The 27,894-nt window shown below is 34.0% G+C and overlaps 1 protein-coding gene across 6 annotated transcripts; it reads left to right on the top strand.

Annotated features, from left to right (window-relative positions):
* Window positions 1–27,229, top strand: LOC119604554 (SRSF protein kinase 3). 6 transcript variants are annotated; one of them, XM_037957236.1, is made up of 8 exons: window positions 37–2,602; window positions 15,792–16,013; window positions 16,076–16,527; window positions 16,591–16,919; window positions 17,300–17,596; window positions 22,133–22,222; window positions 22,299–22,569; window positions 26,871–27,229. In XM_037957236.1, the coding sequence occupies exons 1-8, from the start codon at window positions 1,245–1,247 to the stop codon at window positions 27,068–27,070; spliced, it is 3,219 nt and encodes a 1,072-aa protein (XP_037813164.1). In that variant the 5' UTR covers window positions 37–1,244; the 3' UTR covers window positions 27,071–27,229. The 6 variants fall into 6 exon arrangements, with proteins under 6 accessions (XP_037813166.1, XP_037813165.1, XP_037813164.1 ...); XM_037957235.1 differs by having other exon boundaries at window positions 22,052–22,222; XM_037957240.1 differs by lacking the exon at window positions 37–2,602 and adding an exon at window positions 10,669–12,214 and having other exon boundaries at window positions 22,052–22,222.
* The last annotated feature ends 665 nt before the right edge of the window (window positions 27,230–27,894 follow it).

Below are 27,894 nucleotides of genomic sequence, written 5' to 3'. Positions count from 1 at the left end.
TCGGTCGGAAAAATTTTTTATTAAAAAAATCTCTTTTTCTTTAACATTTTTTTTTATAATAAAGTGAAAAAATCAGATATTTAAACACAGTTCAAAAAGTATTAATCGATATTGTAGGAAAGTTATTAAAGTGTTGTAATATAAAATAAATTTAAGTGTTTTTCTTATTAAAGTAAGTTTGATGAAAAAAAAATGGATGCGTGTGAAAATTTTCATGATTTTCTTAGAATAAATGCAGCAGAAGTCTAAAAAAAAAACGAATTAGAAGTTTCAAGAAGAAATAAGATTTCGGTAAAAGTGTTAGAATTGATTCAAGTGAAGTAAAATTCCGTTAACTTTTATAACAAATTAGCTAATTCTTTTTTATATTTTTATAAAATAAAATGAAATTGAAAAAAAATCTATTATAAGTTTTTTACCTAGTACGAGTACATACTTATACTTACTTGCTTTATATGTATGTAATAAAAAAAATTGAAAAATGGCTGCGTAGTATCGAAAGAGTGGCAAGAAAAAACCCTTCAAGTTTCAAAGAAGAAAATGGAAAAATGCAAACATTTTTTTAGAGCAGGAGGTTAAACAAAAAAAGTTCGTTGCCATATTATAAGTAACGGTAACAAGAAGAAAGGCAAAAAGAAGAAAAAACGATTACAAAAAATCCAAATAACCTTACACTTCAATGAGCCAACAAAAAATTTAACATCCCTTCTAACATAAAAAAAGAAAACCGACCAGAGATTGAGTGAAATTAATGAGTGGAAAACGGTAAATAAATAGATAACGGTTAATTTGAAATGAGTATGTGAGCAAAATTATCAAGCGAATGCTCACTTACTCTCCTTTTGTAACGTTACGTCGCGTGTCTCGGTATGGCAATATAAAAACAAATACGAAAATTAAAATAAAAACAAAACAAATAATTTCAAGGAAATTGCAAGCATTTAGTGACAACAACAACGATAGCAACAACAATAACAACTAATTCCTCAGGGCAAGAGGTTATAAAAATCAAATCAAAACTGGCACCTGTTTTACCCTCGAGTACCATAGCAGGTGGGACTACAGCAGCCGCAGCTGCTGCTGCAGTCCGTCTACCGGAAACCACATATAAAAATGTTAACAGTATTAACGCATTTAATGGCAGTGTGGCCGTTACTAGTTCCAACCTGGGACTGGGCACCACATTTTTGCATGAGACTCCAGCCACAGCCTCCATAACAAAATTATCCACCTCACCGCATTTGATGTCACCCACTCACAATGTGTTAACGGGTTCGGGCACAGGAACGGGCTACAGCAACACGTCTGTGTTGAACAACACCAGCATAGGCACATCATCCGTGGGTACAGGAGGTACAGGAGCAGGAGTTATATGCAGCAGTGATAGTGGCATATCGTCGATTATTTCATCGACTCCCTCTTTATCCCAACTATCCCCACCACCGGTTTCCAATGCAGTATCGCTAGCGATTTTGGCCTCCAGCATTGTTACCACCTCCAGTAATTGTACGATGACCAATAATAACGGCAGCAGTAACAGCTGCACCCCGGGCAGTGGTAGTGGCAGTGGAGGACGCTGTAGTCCCATCATAGGAGGCATAACGGCGAATCTTACAAACGGTTTGGCTTCATCATCTTGCATTTATGGCGCTTCAGCTACAGGCACTGGTAGCGGTAGCCCTCTATTATATGCTGAACGCACATCGCCAGCATTAAACATGATGGTGGGTTCGGGTAAAACGAAAAACTTGAGCCCTTTACAAAATGCTTCCATTGGAGTTTCTATGGCTTCTTATACCGCTGGCAGTGGTACTCTAACTTCTATTGCTGTCTCTACGGCGGTTAGTACGCAGGCACAAACGGGCTCGGGATCAAACTATTTGAATACCATCAAAATGTTGGGTCCGGCTGCTTCAATCGATCTGGGCACCTCACCCCTAACACACCGTAACTATCCCAGCATTAAAGGTTTTACATTTCGCCGCAGTTTCGATGATAAAATTATTGCTGTATCCACAGCCACCGCCTCGGGTCATGTAAGCAGTCAGTCACAAACCTCCTTAGGTGGACCAGCCATATCGGCAGCCTCTTATATATCCCATTTCCCAGCCACCTCTTCTCACCATCACCACTATCATCATCACCTACAGCAACAATCCCAACAGACGCCCCACTTTGCCCACTATCATCCCCAGCATACCTCGCACTTGCACCACAATCATAATCACCTCCACCATGCCACTCACTCGGCCCTGCATCATCATTTGGTTGGTGGCGGTGGTGTTGGCGGTTTTCATGGCAATTTTATGGGCATTTCATCGTCTGCGGTCAAACATTCCGTCGCCTCTGCCAACTCAGCTGTTCCCTTTTTGCCTTCGCCTTTATATGCACCGCTGACGTCGTCACAGTCGACAACAAAACTATCGCATCGTGATGATTTCCTTCAGCAAATTGGCTATTTGCCAACAACTCGTATTTATAGCACTCCATCCAGTCTGGTGGATGAGGATAAGGCACAGCAGGATTTTTTGTCATTATCCTTGTCGCCCCCATTAAATCGTCGTCGTGATATGCCTGCATTGCGTGGACCGTATGTTAGTCTGTAAGTATCCTCATTTTCCCAATTACAACTTGTATTAGTGGTACTTGTATTAGTTTTTGTTCTCCCCTTTCATTTTGCTCCTTTGTCTTACTTGGTATGTGGGTGAGAGGAGTGGTAATTTTCATCTTCTTTGTTGATTTTGTAATTGCACAATATTATCATCACATTATTATTATTGTTGTTGTTATGTACATACATATATATGTATGTATATAACAAGTACTAATACATAAAACATTCTTTATAATTTCCGTTTCCTGTTTGTTTGGTTTTGTGTTGCATTGATTGTGCGAATTCATACTTATGTATGTGCCTTTGTTCGTATATGTCTACGAGTGTATGCGTTCAATTACAGAAAATAATGTTGCACTTGCCACATTAAGTTTCTGATTGTAAATATATTATGTGGTTTGGTCTCTTTTCATTCTCGCCTTTATATTCATGTTCTTCTGTCTAATGTTAATCCAATTTAGTGACTTTCTATTGACTGTTTCCAATTGGCTGCATTCACACTTTAAGATGTGATTTATTTCGATAATGTTCTTTAATACTGTAATGTTTTTCCACAGAATTTCAAGAATTTTTTACGCATTTAAGAATTTAAAGATTTAAGACGTTTTAAAGGGGGTTTCATTAAAAACGTAGGTTTCTTTGGCATTACATGAATCGTAATGATGTCGTTTCGTTTTATTAATGGGCTGCGCTGAATCTGGAATCAAAATTTCCTTATCCATCAAGATGAGCAAAAATCCGATACAACCTCTAAAAATTTAATCAGAAATGAGATTTTTTGCACTTGCTTAAGGGCCCTTCACACGGTCACACTTTACGTACGACAAGTCTAATGAAAAAGTAAAATGAAATTCCATCCGTATGACAAAAAAGAGAATAAAAGTCGTATGATTTATATTTTTTGTGTTACACACAATAACAAAGAAGATGGAACAGCTGTTTCACTTTTTTTGTATGTGTTTACATAAAAATACATCCCTGATCTAATGCGACTTGCTTGTTTTTTGAATCATTTCAAAAAATGAAGAGAGCCATACGACTCACAGTGGTATAGGAAAAAAAAAAGAGGGAAATAATTCGGTAACTTCTAAACGGTTAATCCGATTTTAATGAAATTTGGTATGCACAAAGAGGAGGTGTTGTCGAGTTTAGGTTTTGAATTTGGACCTTATAGGCCAACCAGGGGCCCGGCGGGGGGTCCTCAAATTAGGACACCTCGGCTATGTTAAATTTTTAAAACGATCCTATTTCTTCATTTGAGTTCCGATTTAAAAAAAATTTCGTATATAGAATCTCCTCATAATGTTTTTTAAGTGACAAATTAATTAGGGAAAACTCAACATCTTTTAGAAAATTTACCTAGCACTATTATTTTCATCCATATATGTAACAAATTTAAGAGTTAACCTTATGGATGAAAATAATAGTGCTAGGCAAATTTTCTAAAAGATGTTGAGTTTTCCCTAATTAATTTGTCACTTAAAAAACATTAGGTAGGCATGTTATATATCAATGGAAAGGTAATTTTGTCTATTTTTCAAAACTGTATATAATTTTTGAAAATTAAAAAATTCGCGGAATACTTTTTTTAAAAAAAATTAAAAAATGTTTTTTATTCAGTTTTTGCGAAGATACAAATTTTTCTAATTGCAATAAAAATTTTATTTATGAATATTTTTTGATGAAATTTTACAGTTAGGTAGATTTTTTTACTTAAAATCCAAAATTAAATCAAAATTTCGAATTTTCTTATTAGAAATCCCGGAATTCCCAAAAAAGTTTTAAAAAATCCCAAAAATGGGATTTTTTAGTTTTTTGCCTATTATATCCATACCAGGGGCGGGGTTATCGAAACCCGTTACAAAATGATTAAGAACATATTGGGTCATATAAAACAGGTTACTATAATTTGATATCGACTATGCGATTTGAGAATTTTTGCTCAAAATTTAATTTTCCATAAAAAATAGGGTTTTTTTGGATGGACCTGGTCCCCTCGGTATCAAAAATTTTTAGGTTTTGTTTCATTTATCGTACTTTATGTAAAGTCAGCTTTCCAAAAAGTATAAATTCTATATACATCTTCTTAGAAACTTTTTAGATAACTTAAAAAGAAAAAGATACTTTTTTCCCAAAAAAATGACAAAAAATCGCCTTTTTTTAATTTTTTAAATTAAAATGCCTATAACTTTGGACTCAGTCATGATTTTTACATAATTCTTTCACTGCTTGATATATAAACTTGTTGTTAAGCGAATAAAACAAAATGGCGAAAATCGGGAATATTTGGACCTGCTATTATCAAAAAAAAAACTAAAGTAAGGACGGTAAAAATTTTAAAATTTTAATTTTCAAATGCGAATATCTCCTAAACTATAAGAGATAATTTACTGCTATGACAACATTTTTTATAGTGCTCGATGAGGAGATTCTATATACGAAATTTTTTTTAAATCGGAACTCAAATGAAGAAATAGGATCGTTTTAAAAATTTAACATAGCCGAGGTGTCCTAATTTGATGACCCCCCGCCGGGCCCCTGGTTGGCCTATAAGGTCCAAATTCAAAACCTAAACTCGACAACACCTCCTCTTTGTGCACACCAAATTTCATTAAAATCGGATTAACCGTTTAGAAGTTACCGAATTATTTCCCTCTTTTTTTTTTCCTATACCACTGTGCGACTGTCAAATTTTCCATCCGTATTTTCTCTCAATTTGTGATGGTTTCATTACATATTGCGTTTAGACGATCCCATCCGTTCTCTTCTACACCAAATTTTGACTGATCATATTACTTGTGTGCTCGCGTGAAGGGGGCTTTAGACAAAAATAAATAACAACAACATAAAGCTTCATAAGGGAAATGTTGTTCTTGTACTTAAGCTATGTAAACACGGTTGTTAGATCTTACAACGTTGGCAGCAAAATGTGCAGAAAATGTCTAACAACAGTGTCAACTTACAAATTTTGTCTTGCAACATTGTCAGTAATGCTTTTTCTGACAACGTTACAAAAGAAAAGTTGTAAGTTCACTGTTAGACATTTTCTGCACATTTTACTGACAACATTGTAAGATCTGACAACCGTGTATCATAGCTTTTAGTTTGCTTCTTTATAAAAACAAAACGTAGAACAGGTTACGTACAGGATGGATGTAGGCTATATGAAACTTACACAGCGGACACACTGTGTGTGTCGGATGTTCTCTATATATAATGAATGAGAAGTGTACTGGCATCTAATACAAATTATACCATTGAATTTTTCTTCCTTGTTCAGGTATGTTCAGGGTTTACTCTGTTCAAACCAGATTTTCCACAGTGTGCCCTCTGTGAGTAAGAATAAAGACCACGACTTATTTGATGGATTCGTATTTCGGTCTGTCGAAAACGTCTCAGAGGCCATCACATCTGTGGTTGTAAACGGAAGAGATGCTTTTGCAACTTGGAAGTTAAGCAACGGTGCAGCAATGGTCCGAGATTAGATTAGCTCGAGTACTGGAGCAAAGTGCTTTTACATGGATCGGCAGAACCATGTACAAAATTAGCAACAAAAGCACAAAGCGGCGGTAGTGAGTCGTATAGTCAACTCACCCAGTGGTTGGAAAAGTTTCTCCGTGAAACAAAAAAAATATTATGGAATGGAATTAAATTTTTTTCTGGGGGCCCATCTGTTATTAAAGAACAAAAGGTATTACTCTTCAACATTACTCTCTTCCTGGTCTACTTAAAATATCATTCTTTATGGATATATGTATGTAGTTGTTATTCGATTGATTAATCGAAACATTTTTACTTAAATTCAATTGAATACCCTAAGTAATACGTTTGTGACTAAAACAAAGTTAATGACGTTGCTGCTCTTTTGTATACATTGTATGACGATACAGTTTTTTGAGGACACGGAAAATTTCAGCAATATTGTTTATATACATACATATCTACAAATGTTTTTCTTTATTTATTTTTTCTTTTACTTAATCTTTGTGTATATTTTATTTTTAAATCACAACTATTTCTAAATACCAGCAAAAAAAAAAAAAAAAAACAAAATAAATAAAAATAATAACAATTTTACAACGTACGGAGAACGAGCCAAAATCAGAGTTGGGGGTAGTGCACTAAATTTTCAGTTTCCACTAAATGTTAGTGATAGTGCAAAATTTTTCACTATCACTAATAGATATTTAGTGGTGAGTTGAAAAATTACAGCCTCACTAAGCAATAGTGGTAGTGGTACAAGAAAGTTTTTCACTAAAATTAATTTAGTGATAGTGAAAACCCTTTTTTTTACAGCTTAGTGCAAATTTTTTTTCTCCACTAACAGGATAGTGGAAAAATATAATCATTCACTAATGTTAATGGAACTCAAAAAAAATAAATTTAGAAAAAATATATTTTGAAAAACAACATAAAAATTGTACGCAAAGTGACAAGAAATTAAAAGGTTTGTCATTCAAATTGCATCCGGGATCAAGGGGCCACATTTTATTTCGTATTTTGGTATTACTTTCGTTGTTTTTTAAGGACTTTATCTATCGTATATTTTTGACATTTTCTTTCATTTATTACGAACGAATTCATTTTCTAAAAACCATAAATATGTATGTATGTATGTATGTATGTATGTATGTATGTATGTATGTATGTATGTATGTATGTATGTATGTATATGATTTTTCTTTAATACAATAAAAAATAATAAAATAGAAATATTTTGGACATACATATGTACATATGTATTTTCAATTTGTTTGGATTATTTTTACAAACACTATTTTTTGAGATTTTAGTGCATATTAAAGCATTCATGTAGTGACTGTTAAACATTTGCACTATTTTATTGTAGTGCAAAATTTTCACTACCACTAATGGTTAGTGGTAGTGGAAAAATTTTCACTACCACTATTTTTTTTAGTGGTAGTTAAAATATGTTTCACTACCACTAATTTTTTTAATGGTAGTTAAAATATGTTTCACTACCACTATAGTGATAAAAAATAGTGGAAAATCAAAATTCGTCACTATAGTGGGATTTAGTGGAAACCTTAGTGCACTAAATATTTAATGCACTACCCCCAACTCTGGCCAAAATGGCACTAAAAATTCGACACGACATTGAAAACAATAACAACAAAAACTACCATACGGACAACAACGTCAATGATAAATACATTAAGGGGGGACCAATGATGGCAGGTGTAAAAATTATAGAGTATAAGAGAGAATACTATGTGGGTATGGAACCGAAAATTGGCGGCCAGAGTATGTGATGAAATCACAACTTTTATTGAGGTGTACGCGAGTGCATGAGTACGAGAATATTTCGTAGTTACCGATGGGTACACAATAAATAAAAAATGACGCTGTTGAATAAATGACGAATTAAATGTAAAACAAAAACAAATTTATAGTGTACATTTAATTTGTATTTGCATACTTTGTAGTTATGAATATTAGCTTAAAAGCACTTGGAAAATTTCCACCGAATTGAGTCATGAAAATGGGGTCCAGCGTATTCTTGGTAATGATACACCCACAAGGATTGCTAGTGGCCTTGGCGCAATTAAGTAACTAACTAACTAACTAACTAACTAACTAACTAACTAACTAACTAACTAACTAACTAACTAACTAACTAACTAACTAACTAACTAACTAACTAACTAACTACTAACTAACTAACTAACTAACTAACTAACTAACTAACTAACTAACTAACTAACTAACTAACTAACTAACTAACTACTAACTAACTAACTAACTAACTAACTAACTAACTAACTAACTAACTAACTAACTAACTAACTAACTAACTAACTAACTAACTAACTAACTAACTAACTAACTAACTAACTAACTAACTAACTAACTAACTACTAACTAACTAACTAACTAACTAACTAACTAACTACTAACTAACTAACTAACTAACTAACTAACTACTAACTAACTAACTAACTAACTAACTAACTAACTAACTAACTAACTAACTAACTAACTAACTAACTAACTAACTAACTAACTAACTAACTAACTAACTAACTAACTAACTAACTAACTAACTAACTAACTAACTAACTAACTAACTAACTAACTAACTAACTAACTAACTAACTAACTAACTAACTACTACTAACTAACTAACTAACTAACTAACTACTAACTAACTAACTACTAACTAACTAACTAACTAACTAACTAACTAACTAACTAACTAACTACTAACTAACTAACTAACTAACTACTAACTAACTAACTAACTAACTAACTAACTAACTAACTAACTAACTAACTAACTAACTAACTAACTAACTAACTAACTAACTAACTAACTAACTAACTAACTAACTAACTACTAACTAACTAACTAACTATCTAACTAACTAACTACTACTAACTAACTAACTAACTACTAACTAACTAACTAACTAACTAACTAACTAACTACTAACTAACTAACTAACTAACTAACTAACTACTAACTACTAACTAACTAACTAACTAACTAACTAACTAACTAACTAACTAACTAACTAACTAACTAACTAACTAACTAACTAACTAACTAACTAACTAACTAACTAACTAACTAACTAACTAACTAACTAACTAACTAACTACTAACTAACTAACTAACTAACTAACTAACTAACTAACTAACTAACTAACTAACTAACTAACTACTAACTAACTAACTAACTAACTAACTAACTAACTAACTAACTAACTAACTAACTTACTAACTAACTAACTAACTAACTAACTATCTAACTAACTAACTAACTAACTAACTAACTAACTAACTAACTAACTAACTAACTACTAACTAACTAACTAACTAACTAACTAACTAACTAACTAACTAACTAACTAACTAACTAACTACTAACTAACTAACTAACTAACTAACTAACTAACTAACTAACTAACTAACTAACTAACTAACTAACTAACTAACTAACTAACTAACTAACTAACTAACTAACTAACTAACTAACTAACTAACGAACTAACTAACTAACTAAGTAACTCCATTACCTATTATATGTATGTCTATTTGGTGTTAATATGGCGAGTGCTCCATGAATATCTAGCATATCTTTTGGGGATTCTGAAAATACTATATCGCACACCCAGTACAAAAGTGACACAACTCAAAAATTTTTTTTTAAGAAAAGGAAACAAATTTTTTACAAATTCTGAAACATAAAGAAAGACATAACGTTTTTTCTTGAACAGTTAACAACAACAGAATACACTAATATTTTTTTAGAGATAAACAAGCATCTTCTGCATAGTTTAAGGATTATACTTAAGGCTTAAAGAATATAAAAACGCAAAAATAAAATTTTGAGTTGTGTCACTTTTGTACTGGGTGTGCGATATGTTCTAATAAAATTGTAATTAGCTCCTACGACATTGCATTTCAGGCAGGTAACTCGAGACTTTGTGACTTTTGAGCGGACTCGTCTTGTTAGGAATTTACTTTAAACGGTAGAAATTAACATGATGACAACAAGAAATAACCATTTAAAGGATTTACTGTTCAGATAAATGCATATCGAAAGATTCATCTGTTCTTTTATTATTTATATATTGAATACTGGATCTTCTACGATCAGAATCCAAGTAAAATAAGAAAATTTATTTGGTAATGCCCAAATTATGATTGCCACACCTGTTGTGGTAAATTTTGGGAAGAGGCTTATGGAATTTAGAGAAACAATTTCCTCATTTATGATACATAAACATAATATCCTCAGAAAATTTATTGATGATAAACTTCTTTTTTGAAGAAGAAATTTTTATATCGGTGTCGACCATTTTAGAAAAACAAATGAAAAGTTACACCGTTAACATTTGCTTCTAAACAAATCTTCGCCACTGTTGATACATAAATATTTAAGTATAAAAAGTATATTTTTGGCAAGAAATCGAAAAGTTAAAGTTGTTTTTGTTTTCCATTCTCGATTATTATACTTTTCGTTGACAAAATTTCTTGTGTACAAGTTGTATTTAGAATTTGTGTGAGGAAGAAAGAACAGAGAGCAGATGAACAGACATATAGACTGACAGGCGAACTACTTTGTACACTATATAGTGGTTTTTGTATGGACTGAATAAGAATATGTAGCTCTAGTTGATACTCACCAGTAGTAGCTACTAAGTGTAGTGTGTGGTGTATTTTGCTCATGCTATGCTCGCTCCTCGCATTTTTTTCTGCTTTTACTCAAATGAAAAGTACTACAGCCGAGAAAAAAGTAAAGAAAACGAAAAGAAAACTTTATTTGCTGAACAAGCAAAAGATTCGACGGTTCGGTCTTTTTTATTTTAATATTTTCTTCTATTTTTCATAATTTTTCACAAACGAATACGCGCATATTTCAGTTTTCATTTGATCGTTATGTAAGCGTTAAGAAAAATCAAATGAAAATAACGGTTAATAACTTACAACGTTACAATTTTAAAATCGTAAACAAACAAATCATGATCGCAAGTAACTGACAGACTGTCAAAACAAGTGAGTGATTGAGTGAGTAACGTTCCAAGTGCGTGTCTCTACGTGTGTGCTTTTGTAATGACCGTGAAATTAAAGTTAAAACGAAAACAAAAATAATAAAATAAAAAAGAAAACGAACACAACAAAACGAAATAAACGAAATGCTGTGGTGTTCCATCAAGTGATTTCCAAATCTGTCAATACTAAAAATAAAATCTAACTAACAGCAACGAAATGGAATCCATCACACAAGCCATCTTGGGTACTATGGATTTCCTTAGTTCAGCCTCAACTAACACAGGAGTTTGTGAGGCTCCCTCATCAAAGGCTACAGAGTTGATCTCTTTGCTTGTCAAGCCTGATGTGTGCTTAAAAGATGAAGCTCCCTCCTGGAAATGTTTGTACAAATTAATGGACTTTTTTCAATTGTTTCTACACACAATATTGCCTTACATCTCTTTGGCATCAGAACATTTTTCAAATGTACAGCACTCTCTTGCCGGTTGGCGAGAACAACTTTACTCTCACTATCAATTGTACTCAAACATTTTAATGAATGATCAATTGTTTGTATTTGCTCTCAAACTTTCATCGCTTCTTTTGTTTCTCTTCATGATGCACTGGTTGAAACAAATTAGCACAAGTACCCATGAAATTCCACAACAACAAGAAAAATCGCACATACAAGCTGCCGGTAATGGTGGTCTAGCGCTAGAGAGCCTCAATGAAGTTATAAAACCTCAAACTATTATTTGTGAATTTGAATTTAAAACTCCTGGCGAACTGCGTGCAGAAGCGAAGGCAGTTAATAGTGTTATGCTCGATATGGAGGAGAAGAAACGTCGTAAAAGGTTTAGTAAAAAGCGCAAATGTGTATCGGCTGGTCCAATTTTAATACACCTTAGACAGGCAAAGAAAAACAAAAAACCAATAGCTATTCCTCAGCCTTATGTTGTAGCGATGTTGCCGCCAGAGGAGGCCTGTGATCATTATTTACCTCTGCGTTCAAAACCTCTAGTAGTGGGTAGCGGAAAACCACAAGCTGTGGTGATCAATAACATTTCAATGGATCATGAGGAACCAGATATTGCTTACATGTGTGTGTATATAAATTAGTTTAAAATTGTAATTAAGTTTTGTTTTAAGTTAAAGTGTAAGAAGTGATTTTAAGGGGCTACGAAAATGAAGATGGACAAATTAAATATCTATAACACTTAATCGACTATTAATTTGTGCCAATAGACTCGAACTTCTTATGTATATATAACATAATTATATGTATACAAATATTTCCGATGTTTATAAAATTTGAACGTCGAGCCATCGACCATTATCATCTACCTAAATGGACAGTATTGTATCTCTCCAGATTCTCACCTTGATAAGATCGAAATGTATTCTCAATTACATTTACTCCCTGTTCCAATATAGGTTGGACTTGAGAGCACTCTGAAACCGCCAGCGAATGTACAATCCTCTAAAATTCTCGAGTCCTAGGCTTGACAGAAAAGGTATTTTACATTTTTTCTTTTGTCCTTTAATGGAAATTCGTGAAGTCTTCTTATATGCATATTTCTTAGGAACTATATAATTAGACGCATTACCAATCAAATAGGCTACGGCTGCTTTAATGTAAATGTCTAGTTCTATAATCGCAATTAGACACACGTTTATTCCACATACGGACAATACGATTGAATAACGAATTCTCTTTATAGTGCATTATGCAATCCACATATGGGTGTGTTAACGATTAAAAATGTATATTACGCATAAATATTCGGATTTAGGGACAAGTTTCCTTATTTCAGAAGTATCGATAGAACAGTGAGACACACCACCATTGCGACGGTGCTCCATTGAATCAATTGAATTGGATACCCTACTGTCACCGATAAGCCTACGCCCTCTTCTGTACGCGGTCGATTAGCTCCTAAATAGACTTGCACCGGCCCATACATGAGAGTTGTATTCCATTTTAGGTCAATGTAGTTAGTTAGTTAGTTTGAAAGGAGGATGTATATACATCAAATCCGAAGAAATACACCTAGGTCTCTATCGGGCCTGTTGTGCGCTCCTTAACCAGTGCCTCAGGTGGGAATCGTACCCACCACCTCCGGTGGCCTCCGGTAGGTTAGTGGTTAGTGTTCTAGGTCAGTGTATGTTTAGGGACAGGTTCCCTAATTTTAGAAGAACACATTACATTGTAGTATCGGTAGAACAGTGAAACACACCACCATTGCGACGGTGCTCCATTAAATTGATAGAATTGGATAACCTACTGTCACCGATAAGTACCTTCGCCCTCTCCTGTACGCGGTCGAATAGCCCCAAAATAGACTTTGAAGCACCATACATGAGAGTTGTATTCCATTTTGGGCAGATATAAGTGGTGTAGATATTAAGAAGATCGGATGGAGTGAAGTATTACTTACATCGTTTTAAAAAACCGAGACATTTGAATGCATTGATCGAAACTTGAAATATTTGTTTAGACCAACGAACATCAGACTGTATTCCCATGCCCAAAACATCAAGAGCTTCTGATTTTTTACTATTTACACCAGCAATAAATATGGATGAAGCAACATAATCGTTCTAATGAGCTTTGAAATACATATGTTAAGTGCGTCATTCGTGTTTCATTGTCTCAATCTCCAAAGAAAGGACATGGTCTATAAATGAATGAGTAAGAATGACAAAGTAGATAGGGATGAAATTTTGACATATGTCATTTAGAAATATGGATTAGAGTAGGATAAAGAACGGTACCCCTGAATTTATATTAATATATATAAATATATGTATAAATCCCCTTCGTATAAAGCGTTCTCTGAAGAAGCTCGATATATGTAAGTCGATAGAAGTAATTACCGACACCAATAAATAGCAAAAAAACAAAAACACTTTGATAAAATTCTGAATAAAATGAAAAAGCATTTTTATATACTTCAACTTCGTGACAAGAGATTTTCATTCCTTGAAATTTCCACGATTTAATTTTGCGATTCCATAAAGTATATACGTATATTCCGAATCCTTATAGATACGGAAGCCCATTTTGCTTTATCCGCCCGTCCTTGTGTTTGTTGCAATCAAGTTTCCTCGTTATTGGAATGTCGTATAATTCCATTAGACATTAGGGGAACGAGCAAAATTTCGAAAAGAACCATTATTTTTGAAGAATTTTAAATATGTTTCTATAATAGGAAAGATATTCAAAATACATTTCATTTGATATATATTTTGTCTATAAAAAGAACCATGTGTTTTTGATATACATAAATCCGAAAATGTGTTTTTTGAGGATTTTTCAAATATGTCAATCATTTAGAAACATAAGTTGTTTTTTTATGGGTCATCAGCTCATACATAGGTGCTTTGATTTTAGAGGAATGTATAACTTATAAAGGTTATACATTGTTATAAAGCATGTTTACAATATGCGGTATCTATATGGTGATATGATATTTGTAGGTGATAAATGACTGTCCATTGCAGGTTCATTCTTGTTCGATAAGGGTCTTACCGTTAGCTGTATGCTGTAAAGCGTTGTTGAAAGTCAGTTGCCTAGTACACGCATGTCGTCACTGTGGGGTTGTCCGTCTGATCGTACTTATTTGTGTGATCAAAATAAACCCATTGTACGAGGTAGGTCTATCAGGTACTGGGAGTACTACAGATACTAGACAGAACAATAGCATAAATAGAGTATTAATATAGGGACTAGTGTTTTGGCTCTGAATTACAGTTTGATTGGTATGTATTTACTGAGGGTTGTCGGTCCGAAGTTTATGTGGTAGATAGCTACTTTAAATTATCTTATAGACTTCTGGATGAATTTAGTGTCTTTTAGGCAAAGATCTTAACGATCTGGATGCTACAGGTAGTATAAAGGCACACAGCGGTACTGGGTAGCAGTGAAAATGTATGTTGATAGTCAGGCAGAACTTAGAACTTTAAAATATCATCAAGTAAAGTTTTGGGGACCAGGATGAGGTGAATGAGATAACAGATGAATTGTCCTGACGAGGATCAAATCTGGACGGTTAAACTAACTATTTGTCATTACTATAGGCTGATTTCCGAAAAATTCTGGGAGCCTACCAACCGATTCTGGCGCAGTAGCGTATTCAAGTTCTTGAAGCACGAGTTGATTACTAAAGCAATCAGAATACTATTATTACTGGATAGGAAGAGTATAAGGATTCTTGTAGGGGTATGGACCGGTTGGGGTATGGTAACCAGTATGGACCGAAATAAATAGGATTTTTGTAGAGGGTGTCTAAAATGTGTATAAAATGTAAATGTCTTAGAATAATGTAAATGTCCTATAGTAGAATAAATCTGAGGCAGAAAGTGCTAGGGAAAGATTATACGATAAATTAGGAAATGTAGATGAAGGTAACTCCTCGGTTTTATCAGAGGAATAGGGTGGCTATTCAGGTGTCGAGAATTTCCATCTAAAAAGTAGAAATACTTTCATATATATTGATCGGAATTCAATTCTTCAATATTCTTATTTTTATTTATTTATTTTAAAGAGAATCACAATAGACCTCTTAGATCTCTTATTGGATGTTTTTCACATATTTTAATTTTAATAGCTAAATATAAGTTAAGCAATTTTTTAAAATCTAATAATATTTGTAAATTTTTCGATTTAATTTCTAGATCTGAACCTCGTGGTACTTTAAGTACAACAGATGAAATTTTCCCCGACTCACCCGAAAGCAGTTTATACGGTTCAGACGAAGAGCAGGAGGATGTAGCGCAGTATTGTCGTGGTGGTTACCATCCAGTTGTTATTGGTGATATATTTGATAATCGGTTTCGAGTGGTACGCAAACTAGGATGGGGACACTTTTCCACCGTCTGGCTATGCAGGGATCTCAAGTAATATACATTGCTATAAAATATCAAATTCTAAAGAAATTTATTACAATTTTTCTTTGCAGAGAGGAAAAGTATGTAGCTTTAAAAGTGGTTAAAAGTGCCCCTCACTATATAGAAACGGCAGCAGATGAAATACGATTGTTAGAGGCAATACGTGATGCAGATCCTTTGGATGTTAAACGCGAACGTATTGTACGTTTACTCAATCATTTCACTGTACGCGGTGTTAACGGCGTCCATACCTGTTTGGTGTTCGAAGCATTAGGTTGTAGTCTTTATAAATTGATCGTAAAGAATAACTATCAAGGTTTGGCGGTGGCACAAGTTCGTAATATAATCAAACAAGTCCTAGAGGGTTTGGACTATTTGCACAGTAAATGTAATATTATACATACAGATATAAAACCGGAAAATATACTATTGGTGATAGATAATGCAGCAGCAATGAATCAACAAATCGATGATGAAATAACTAGTTTGAGAATAAAGGGTGTTGATTTTCCAGATTCATATAGTATGTTATCAGAAGTTTTAGTTTTGCATTTTAGTAAACTTCTTAAACTTTTTCCATTTGCAGTTAGTTCCATAGAAAAACAAACGAAAACACGAGCCAAATGGCCATTACAAAACATCGAAATGAATGCAGCTAATACCACAACCAATACAGCTAATAATTCTGCCTCATCGACACCTCTACCGCCGCCTCTAAATGTGGGAGTTGGTGGTGGTGGTGGTTCAAACTTAAGTGGTGACAAAGAAGATACATCGTCATTAACCTCGAAATACTCTAGTCTAATGGGTGATAGCATAGAGGGCAGCAGTACTGGAGGTGGCAACAATACAACATCAAATACAACGGGAAATCTAAATAATCGTTATCGCACAGAAAAGAAAATCACTGCCAAGGTAAGTTATCGCAAAACAAATCTTTAACACTGTTCTTGTTATGAGCCTAATAAAGCACTGGAAATGTAATTTATAACAATTTCAAATCCCCGAATTTGTTTTTATATGAAAATGCCAACAATACCAGCTTGTTTGTGTACAATTTTTTTATAATTTTTATTAAAAATATTTTCTATTAATTTTTTTTTTAAATGCACCCTACACAAATACACACACACACTAAATTAAATACACCTATGAATGTATATTTAATTAATTAAACACACAAAATATTGTATAAATAAATGTTTATAATCTCAAAATCGATATAAAAAAATGAAAATTTCCCAACATCAAATCACCATTTTGAAAAAATTATCTAAAATCAAATGAAAACACAGTCTATTGATGAAGCAGAAGAGATTGGCATAGAGACAAAATTGAATCAAAACAATTCTAATAATGACAACAACAATTTTGATAATAATAATGCTGCACCACAAACGGATTGTGAAATTAATCCTTTAAATTCAGCAACAATAAATGATAACTCAAATATTTCTACTACAACAAAAAAACAAACTGATGATGATTATAAAATGTCATTTGAAACAACAACTACAACACCTTTATCATCTCCTCCACCATCAATAATAAAACCAACAATAACATCAAACACGACTTTAATGTCATCAAAGGTAACGGTTGCACTTCTTCATATACTGTGTTAAAACTGCTCTCGGAAAATTCCTTTCCTTTTTTTATTATAAATTAAATTCTAATACTTTTTATTACTTATGTATTAATAATTTACTAACTAACGTATTTATGTACATTAGGGTGGTTCAAGTAGTCTTATTTACTGTGAAAATTTGAGTCAAATCGGCTTTGATTCTGAATCAAAGTATATTAGTAAAGTGACGACAGAACTACAACATTTACAAAAACGAATGGCAATTTGTTTATGTTATTCAGTTGTCATTCGTCAAAATTAGCTTGTTGTGCTTGTTATACACTCGTCATCTGTCAAAGTTGAAACCCAGAGACCAAACTATTCATTTCAATAGTATTGAGTTCCGCTGAATCCGATTCTAATTCGTAGGATTTATAAAGCACACCAAGTTTTCTAGATATAGTGTTCTGAAGTTTGAAAGTGTAATCGACTGAATGATTCAAGTTTAATTAATTTTAAGAGTAAAGAAAAGGAGAATAAGTTTTTTTCTTGATATATGAACAATTTGGAACCCATAGACCAGTTATGTCACTATTCTCGTGGATATTGTGACACTTTTTGCTGTGTCGTAACGGCCAACCCCGCGGGGCATGTTTCCTTGATGTAAGACCCTCACCTTAATGTATTGCAATTCCAGGGTAAAAAGGTGCTACCAGACCTCTAGTCTGCCGGGACTATAAATTGTTGATGTTACTTCACCGCTCGGCTAGTCCTTGGTATGATTTGACATGGGGTCTCACCAGAGAACCACATAATCTGGTACTACGGTTGGCCAGCTGCCCGCAGGACTTGTCCTGGCTGGTCAGTTGGTTGAGGTTTCTTCGGGATCCACGTAGTGTCTGTGGTTTAAATCCAAATTCGCGGAAAGAGAATGTTGGTTTAAGGGCTGATATATCCTATACATAATGCCTTGGTTAACTCTCTTTTCAAATGACACAGGTCTGTGTACAAAGCAGCATATACTGGATTCCTGAACAGGTAGGGAGCCGGTATATGCTGGGGAATTGTCATTCCGTAGAGAGAGCTTTATGATCATGGGAATGGAACTGATGCGAAAATTGGTGAAATATCGGGAAAGTCTCCATATGTTGGAGATTAGTACTGCTTCGGGGAAGTTTCTCGGTGCTGTTGCCTTCTCAACAGGATATATTGATTCATGTTACGCGACTTTTTGTCGACGTAATTATTGGGTTCAGTTGAATTTGAAAATTCGTACATCCTTTGTCACAGATCGGTTCATGGAGAGGGATTATTTCTAGGTGCTGTTGCCATACTAACAGAAGCCATCTCAGTAGTGTGGTTGCGATCGGTTCCAAATACTGTTTACCTTTGGCTGTAAGCTTGAAAGGAGGATATATGTTACATAAGATCCACTATGGGACCCGTTGTGCGCTACTTTATCAGAGGTGGCAATCAAAATCTCCCTACTGACAGTCTACAACACTACCAACTAAACTAAGAAGGTGCATACCACCGTTCAGTATCATTTGAATAAAATTTTCGCAGTGAAAGATTTTTATGAATTTTTTTAAAATAAAATACACTTTACTACCCTAATGTACTATTTTTACAATATAGCGTACATTTTGTACAATTATAGCTACAATAAAATGCTTTATTACAAGTTACGATCGCTATTTATTCTAAACATGATTTCTTTTGTGTATTGCCATCATTACAGTTGTTTTTTTTTTTAATATCAAAAGTGTGCCGAATGGAATAATACTAAGAAACCTGTGATATTATTCTAATTTACACTCATTCTAATAAAAATCATGTATTTCATCTATTCATTTTGTCAAATATTATCATTATGATCGTTCTCCTTTAGTATTTAGTGTCACGTCAGAAGTTACCAAAATGTTGTGTTTTATTTTCCAATTTATATTGTAATATCATCATGTTTCTTCATATTTGTAAATTATCTCCATTTGTGTCATTATTTTACTAACATTTTCTCTTCTTTTTTCTTTTTTTTTATAATTAAACTTCAATCTGTACAGCAATTCTATAATTCCGATTTAAAAGACTTTGCCATAAATGAAATCTAGTCGTCGTCTACATTATTTCCAATAATTTACGAAATGTTATCATCTGATTTTTGACTAATGCCTTATGAATACGCTTAACCAGATATTTCCAACCTCTTTGTCTTTTGGCCGACTGCAGGTTGATGATGCTATCGACCCATCACTCTTTCGAGTGTTAGCCGGGCTGATGGCAGCATCCACCTGTTGTCTCCAGAGAGTGAACCAACCCAGAATGTCAGAAACTGGGCTGTATATTCTCTCGAATCTAGCGACGATTTGTCGGTTACTCTCCTTTGACGAGAACTTTGAAGAATTAGTCTTTGCAATCTTCGACAGAAAGGCGAGAGACCTCAAAGTCTCGTTCTTTGCCTTCTTCTCCTTCGTTCGGCCTGTATCATATCTCGTGGACGGGTGCTTGGCTTCTCTTCCACGACTACTTGCCGAACGAACTGTGGACGGTCTTCTTCCAAATGTCCCCTTTGGATTCCCTTGGACTCATAAGTAGGGTATGTAATCTTATCAGTCTGACCGTTAGCAAGCTCATTATCAGACAGAGATAAATTCCCCAAGTTTCACCAAAGGATTCACTTGATACCTCCAGAATAACCTCCACGTTTAAGTCAGTCAGTACCTGACCTTCATGCTCAACAATTCGGGCATGAAGATCAGTAGGGGTAACGTCACCGTCCTCTCAAGTACTGTCCAACTCCCCATCATCCTCGTTGACCGTGACGTCCAGAATGTCTTTACTTAACAGGTCGACCATCCCTTTCCGTCGTGTCCCTACTCTCATCCTTTGTTGTTTTTAAATTTGGTTCTTGTATTTTGAGTACCATGTGTATACAACTAACTTACAACCTCGCTTTGCCATAATGTTGAGGGGTTCTGTTAGCGACTAGCCTCTTTAAGCACTGGCTGGCCATTCAGGAAATCGGCACTGCTACCACTCACCTTGACCTTAAATCTGGAGGTCCAGACAACGCGTTCTATGCTTCTTCGTATTCTACACGGCTGTTAAAAAAGTAGAATCAATGTTGTTGTATGTAACAAGTTACAAGCACAAAAGCGTAGGATGCCTTGACGCGTAGAATGCATAAAGTAGACCTACTTTTTAGCGTAATAAGCGGCGCACGAACATGTCAGCTGATTTTGACAATTTATATACTATTTTGAATGCGTATTATCAATTTTAATAAACTATAAACGAGTTAAATTGTGAAAATATAAATAAAAAACTTAAAATAACGCGAAGTTCTATATAAATAAAGCAAAAAATTGACGTTTAAGAAGCGTTGCATGTAACTTGATGAAGTGTGGACTTCCAGCTTAAAAGTGCCTATATAACGCTATGCCTAACGGTAAAGAACTTACTGCCCAAACGAGCGAGCCCGATTAGAAAGTGTATCATATATGTCATGATAGAAGAAAGTAGGATTGTAAGCCACATACCACACTCACTATCTTGATAAGATGAGTAAGTAACCTTTAGTTATACACTTCATTAAAACCATAACTTTCCATGTTGTTGCTAATAGAATCTCCGTGTAATCATACGCATATTAGTGCCCTTGATGCGTATATATTCGAATATCCCTATTAAATACTGCCAATTTATGGCCGATATTTCAGTTTGTAGTATAGACCATTAATTTTTAGTTCTGAACCAAAGTTTACTTCAAATTCCGGGTTGAAAACTTTAACACCTTGTGTCTTAGCTCTTTTTTTTTTTTTTTAAGCTGTCTATATTTACAGGCAGGCGCTAGGAAGGATAGGCCATCCTCGAGTAGAGGAAAAAATAAAAATTTGCCAGTAATAACCCTGAGATTATATTAAGGTAGTCTTTAGATAACATATCAAAACATTTGATCGAAGGAATTAAAAAAATACTAATATTTTCCTATTAACCATATAAACATTACATTACTTTACATATTTACATTATAATAGTTGTTTACAAACATGCATATTTACATACATACATTACAAACACTTATTTACTTCATTTCTTTACACACATTCATATCAATTCTATATATTTTTTTCTATAACAAAATCCATGTCTACTAACAATCTGTGAAAATTGCAATTATATTTTCCAATAAATGCTTTATTATTATAAATGTATAATTTATTTATTTTCACACCACATCTTTTGTTTGAAATAATACAGAAAAAAACTCGAAAAAAAATAAACAAATACTTACTTTTAATAGTAGGTATTCTCTTGCTAAGTAAATAGTAAATACAAAAATAAACTGCGTCATTTAATGTTTTTTATATGAATGTTTGCACCAACATTTTGTTTCTTTGCGTTCTTTTTTTTCCATTTCTTTTTATGAACTAAACAAAAAATGTACAATAAAAAAATATAAAAAAAAACTAAATCACAGCCGCCCACTGAAACCACACCAGGTTCAGATATAGAACAAACAAATAATAAATTAAATAATACCAATACTACAATTCCTCAGACTCAATCCTATACGAATGCCATACAATCGTTAATCAATAATACGAATGTACGAGTGAAAATTGCCGATTTGGGTAACGCTTGTTACGAGGTAAGTTGTCTTTATTTATATCTTAAAATAAAATTCCCCTTAAACTTAATTTGTTTTCTTTTGTTGCCTTTTTTAGTATCATCATTTTACGGAGGATATACAAACCCGACAATATCGTTCGATAGAGGTTCTATTGGGAGCACCTTATAACTATACAGCCGATATTTGGAGTACGGCTTGTTTGGCATTTGAATTGGCAACGGGAGATTATCTATTTGATCCTCATGCTGGTGAAACCTATTCTAGGGATGAAGATCATTTGGCTCATATTATTGAGTTGCTGGGTACAATACCGCCTTCGGTGATATTAAGAGGAAAACATGGTCTTAAATATTTTACTAGTTATGGTAAGACTCTAAAATATAAAGTTCTAGTAAAAAGTTATCTGTATATGGTAAATTACGGTTATAAATTTCAACCATATTTGTAGCAAAATGGCGAATATTTTGAAAATGATTCAGCCGATTTTAAATATTTTAACGGATTCTTGTTTAGCATATACAAATTACTAGGTTAGGTTATATTAGGCTGAAATAAGGATGTATGCTTCATCAGGCCCGAAGAAATGCACCTAGGCCGCTATTGGGCCTTTTGTGCATTCCATTATATGTAGTTATTATCGTCCGATGTTCAGAAACTTAGTTTCCTGGACAGATTTTCTTATAATTTTCTAATCAGCGTTGCAAAGGGATGTAATAACTGAAAGAACATCGCTCTCAAAATATTTGAACGAAATCCTAGTAATGATAAAGAAAGTGTTCCAGAGTTTCAATGTCCTCACACTGCTCCTTATTATTTTGTGTAGTTGTTTCCGTAATCCTGTGTATCCACTCATAATACATACCTTTTACAAATCTCGGATTTGATCATTAGTTAACCTGGTAGTTTATGCAAGGACCACTCCACTAGTGTGATTATATCCTATAGTAGTGAGATATCTTAATATCTATTTTAGTCTGGACTAAGATTATTCACCAATATTGGATATTATGTATTTCTCTTGACTTGTAACGCAGAGAAGGTGAAAGCAAGTTTCATCCCTTTCCCTGTCATTGTAACTGCGACAAAATTCGTTGACTTGCAAGTTTGTCTAGGGCCCAATGAAAAGTTGTTAATGTCAGCAACCTCGACATGTCCCGTGTGTTTCGGGTTAGAAGTTGTTTAGAGCATTTCTCATTGAAGAAAGTCGACATTAGCTTCGTCCCTCTTTATGTGTTCAGATTATTCAACTTATTTTCAGCCTTTTGAAGAAAGTACTTTAAGATACTACTTTTAATAAACTCCCAACGGAATTACAACAATAACAGCGTTGGAGATATTCAAAATAGTTTCCATAGTAGTACTAACTCTGAACAATCTTTAGTCGGATGGTTGGTTCAAAGCTGAGGGCAATAGGCTTAAAATCCTCGTGTGTCTATATTTTCATCATCCTGAAGCGTTGCATTCCGACAGCGTTTCTTGTTCTCCTCTGATTGCCCACAGGGTCATTGCGGTTCTACCAACAGTTTTATTAATCTAGGTGGCCTATGAGATTCTCTCTCGCAGCCCACCTTCGAACGGTTTTGCATTCCTCAGGTTAACTTTATCTAGTTTTCATCTCTTTATATTCATTCGCGCTTTCGTTGCCGATTGTTTTTAAGAATCCTGGTATCTAAATAATGCAAAGCTTACATTTTCGGTTAAGACCCGAATGTGGGTCCCCAGAATCGTTTTGCCTCTCGTATGCTCGAGCACGTCTAGTGTTTGCTTCCTTAGTCATTACTCCTTAAAATAAGAGCCGTTTGACTGCATGTTCCACCCCATATCTTAGCTCTTATAACCCTATTTCTACCTAAGCAAAGTGTGAACTGAACTCCCTGAAGTAGGTTTTTATTAAACCATTTTTCAAAGAAGTCCTCCAGATTTTTAAAGCATAATTTATAGTTGGTCTACTCACACTTTTATAAAATATGTCATAGTGGGACTAAAGCTCTCTTATATAGCGCTCCCAGCACCGATATGACTTGTCGATTCTATTCTATATATGTATTGTGACTCCATTTTAGTTTTCGGTCAAGGATTACACATTAGTACTTAACACAATCGGTCACCATTATATTCCTCCACTGGATTTAATGTATTCACATATTTTCGTCATGTTTCGTCTTGTGAGAAGACGAAAGAAGATCATTTTAGCAGAGTTAACATTCAGTTCTCTCAGTTGAGCATAGCTCTAGTCCTCGTTCAGGTCCCCCACGGACCTTCGATACAAGTAACTTAGATACTTTATACTTATAATTATTACGACATCGTCATCTACATTACAGATAGGTTAAGTTCATTATCAGTTAGTGTTCTCAGGTCGCTATTAATCTTGGTTACATTGATGAAAAACCCCATCTTTGTATTATTGCAATCCAGGTCGAAAGAGCTGCTAACAGTACCTCTAGTCTGCCGGAACTATAAATTGGTGATGATCAAATGCATACTCGACCTTTCCTTGGAATGATTTGACATGTGGTTGAACCAGAGAACCACATAATCTGGTACCACGTGAACCGGTAGCCAGCAGGGCAGAGTTTCGGACTTTTTATTGTCCCGGTTATTGGAGAGGTATCTTCGGGCTGCACGTGATGTATGTGGTTTAAGCCCAAATTTGCGGGAAATGAAAGTCGGTTAAAAGACTGATGCACGGTAAAGTCTATAATTCGGTATAAGTTCGATGCCCAAAACAACAGTGTTGGTATTAATTGTACATGATACAACTAACACTCGTATACTTAGAGTGAGAGTGTCGGATGTTGTTCTCTATAGAGAATAAATGAGAAGTGTCTGAGTTGAATGCTGATTGATGGAAGGTATCTTATACAAATGATACCATGGAATTTTCATTCCTTGTTCAGGTATGTTCAGGGTTTCCTTTGTTCACATCAGATGTACCATAGTGAGTTATCTGCGATTAAGAACAAAGTCCTCGGCTTATTTGATGAATCGCCTATCGAATACGTCTCTAGTTGCCGACTTAACAAAGACCATTCCATCTTACATCTCGGAAGTTGAGCAACGGGTCAACAATGGTCACAGATTAGTTAACTCGAGTACTTGAGCAAAGTTCTTGTACATAGACCAGCAGAACTACAAGCGTTGAAGAAACACAAAGGGCGGTGGTGAATCGCCCAGTCAACACACCCAGTGGTTGAAAAAGTACCACCATGAAATATGGCCAACATGGCGAGTGTTCACGTAAAGCACTTCGATATCTCCTCACCGTAACGATTACTCTATATTAACGGTTACTCTATAAACTGGTGTTTGATTTGAAAAGGGGTCTAACCAGAGCACCACATAATCTGGTACTAAGGGTGGCCAGATGCCCACAGGACTTGTCCTGGCTGGTCAGTTGGTTGAGGTTCCTTCGGGAACCACGTAGTGGCTGTGGTTGAAACCTAAATCGCAGGAAGGGGTTGCTTGGTTAAAGGATTGAGCAGTACAAACTACAGAGCATGACTGTGGATTAATAATATGTTGGATTTGAGCTGATAATGCAAGGATTGGGTATACGAGGTGGTGTTTTTGATGATTATTCGATGGATTTGACGGATGTAGTGATGGATGGAGTGGCGTAGGTGATGTGCAGAACTAAGGTTTGGCAAAACGGAGTGTGGTGAAAGGTCGTCACTGCCCTGTGTTGGAGTTTACTCTAAAACACGCTCAACTTATCACAGTGTGTCTTTGTGGCCACTTAAGTAAGGCTTGTCAATTGAAATTATCGGTGTTTCGGACTACCAATTACATCCCCTAGGTATTGATGCCGAATCAACAGAGCCATCTCAGTAGTGTGGTTAGGCGACATATAAGGTTTTCCTTTGTCGGGGTTAGATTGAACTTACTCATGACACCTGACCTTCCCCAACGGGACTACTATAGCAAGAGATTAGATACCTCGAGTACTTGAGCAAAGTGCACGTATACTCGACCGGACATCCATATACGTAAATTGCCACCGGCGTGTAAGAAGCACAATGGGGCGATGGTGAATCGTTACTTTTATACTCACCCAGTGGTTGAAAAAGTCCACCGTGAAATAAGGCCCTCAGGGCAGGTGTTCATGTAAAGCACTTCGACATTCATGCCCATGTCATCGAGCACAGATTTTAATTGATATTCGATACTTCATTTTACTATACTTCTGCATACAAAAGTTTCCGGGAGTCTCGTTTGGCTTTTTTTTAATAATTTATTCACCATCGGGTTGAAATTTTTTGGTACAATTCGATCCTTAAAATCCTTCGGACTATTCTATCATCTGTTCTAATGATTTTTCTATAGTCTAGACTATTAACTAATTTAGGTATTATCCTTTAGACTACTCTATGAATTAGTCTGTAGACTAGTATATGGACTATGCCATAGACTATTGCCTAGACCATAGTCTAGTATATTATCTACTCTATTGGTTAGTATATAGAATAGTCTATTGTATAGTTTATTGACTAGTCTGTGGACTAGTGTGATATGTAGTCTAAATGGACTAGTTTTAGACTGGTGTATTGACTAAACTTAGGGCTAATATATTGATTAGTCTAATGAAGGATTTACAGACTCCTAAAGACGACTTGAAATGATTTCCTTTCATATTTTATTTCATTATCCTTTCTTCTCTTTATAGGAAGTCTACGCTATATAACGAAATTAAAACCCTGGAGCCTTATAAATGTTTTAATTGAAAAATACGATTGGGATCCAGTAGAAGCCAAAAAATTCTCCGATTTCTTATTACCCATGTTGGAATATAATCCAGTTATACGGGCCTCAGCGGCAGAATGTCTTACACATCCCTGGCTGGAGGAAAAAGAGGAATTTGTTTAATTAAATGCAACAAGAACAACAACAACAACAAAATCATTTATACTTATAACAACAAGAACAACAACATAATTTGATAGCTTTGATGAAATTAGTTTTAAACACAAAAACAAAAAACTTAAAAATAATTATAATTACAATTAATATTAAACCAAAAAAAAAAATTATTAAATTATTATTATATACAAACCAAACAAATACACATTATACATAAATATTTATATACATACATACAAGTCATACATATATGTATGTGTGTAGTTCATACATAGTAAAAAAATAATTAAAATTTATTACTTACACATACATATATACTTACATACATACAAATGTATATTATTTATAATTATTTTAATTTAGCATTAAAAAAAAGCTTTAAAGTTTTTTATTAAAATTAAAAGAAATTGTTGTGACAAACAATTTTATAGCATTAATATTAATTTGTTTTCGTCAACTATAAATTGGTTAAAAAGAATTCGAATATTAAGCAAAAATTGTCTGTTCTTAAAATTATTATTTCTTTAGAAAAAAAGAAGCTTTAATATAATTTTCTTTTTTAAATTATTAAAACTGAAAACTCAAACAAGACAAAATAATTAAACTCTTAAATTTAAAATATTAATAAATAAATATAACAATAAAATTTACACATTTAATAAAATTTATAAAAAATAATTATTACAAAATAAATTAAAAAAAAAAATGAAATGAATAAATACTGTAAGCCTATCTGACTGATTTAAATAAAAATATATAAATATAACAACAACAACAATATTAAATTTTTCAGCAACTTTAATTATTAAAATAAAAAAAATATTATTATT

Source organism: Lucilia sericata, unplaced genomic scaffold, assembly GCF_015586225.1.
Source record: "Lucilia sericata isolate MDLA Ls3-8-SP2 unplaced genomic scaffold, ASM1558622v1 Contig000403F_arrow, whole genome shotgun sequence".
NCBI lineage: Eukaryota > Metazoa > Arthropoda > Insecta > Diptera > Calliphoridae > Lucilia > Lucilia sericata.
This window is presented reverse-complemented; position numbering and strand designations above follow the sequence as displayed.

Bases quoted from the DNA above. Each gene is read 5' to 3' on its own strand.
- LOC119604554 (XM_037957235.1), top strand. From the start codon at position 1,245: ATGTCACCCACTCACAATGTGTTAACGGGTTCGGGCACAGGAACGGGC. The intron at 16,014-16,075 runs GTAATATACATT...TTTTCTTTGCAG, and splicing joins TGGCTATGCAGGGATCTCAA to AGAGGAAAAGTATGTAGCTT. The intron at 22,570-26,870 runs GTAAGACTCTAA...TTCTCTTTATAG, and splicing joins TAAATATTTTACTAGTTATG to GAAGTCTACGCTATATAACG.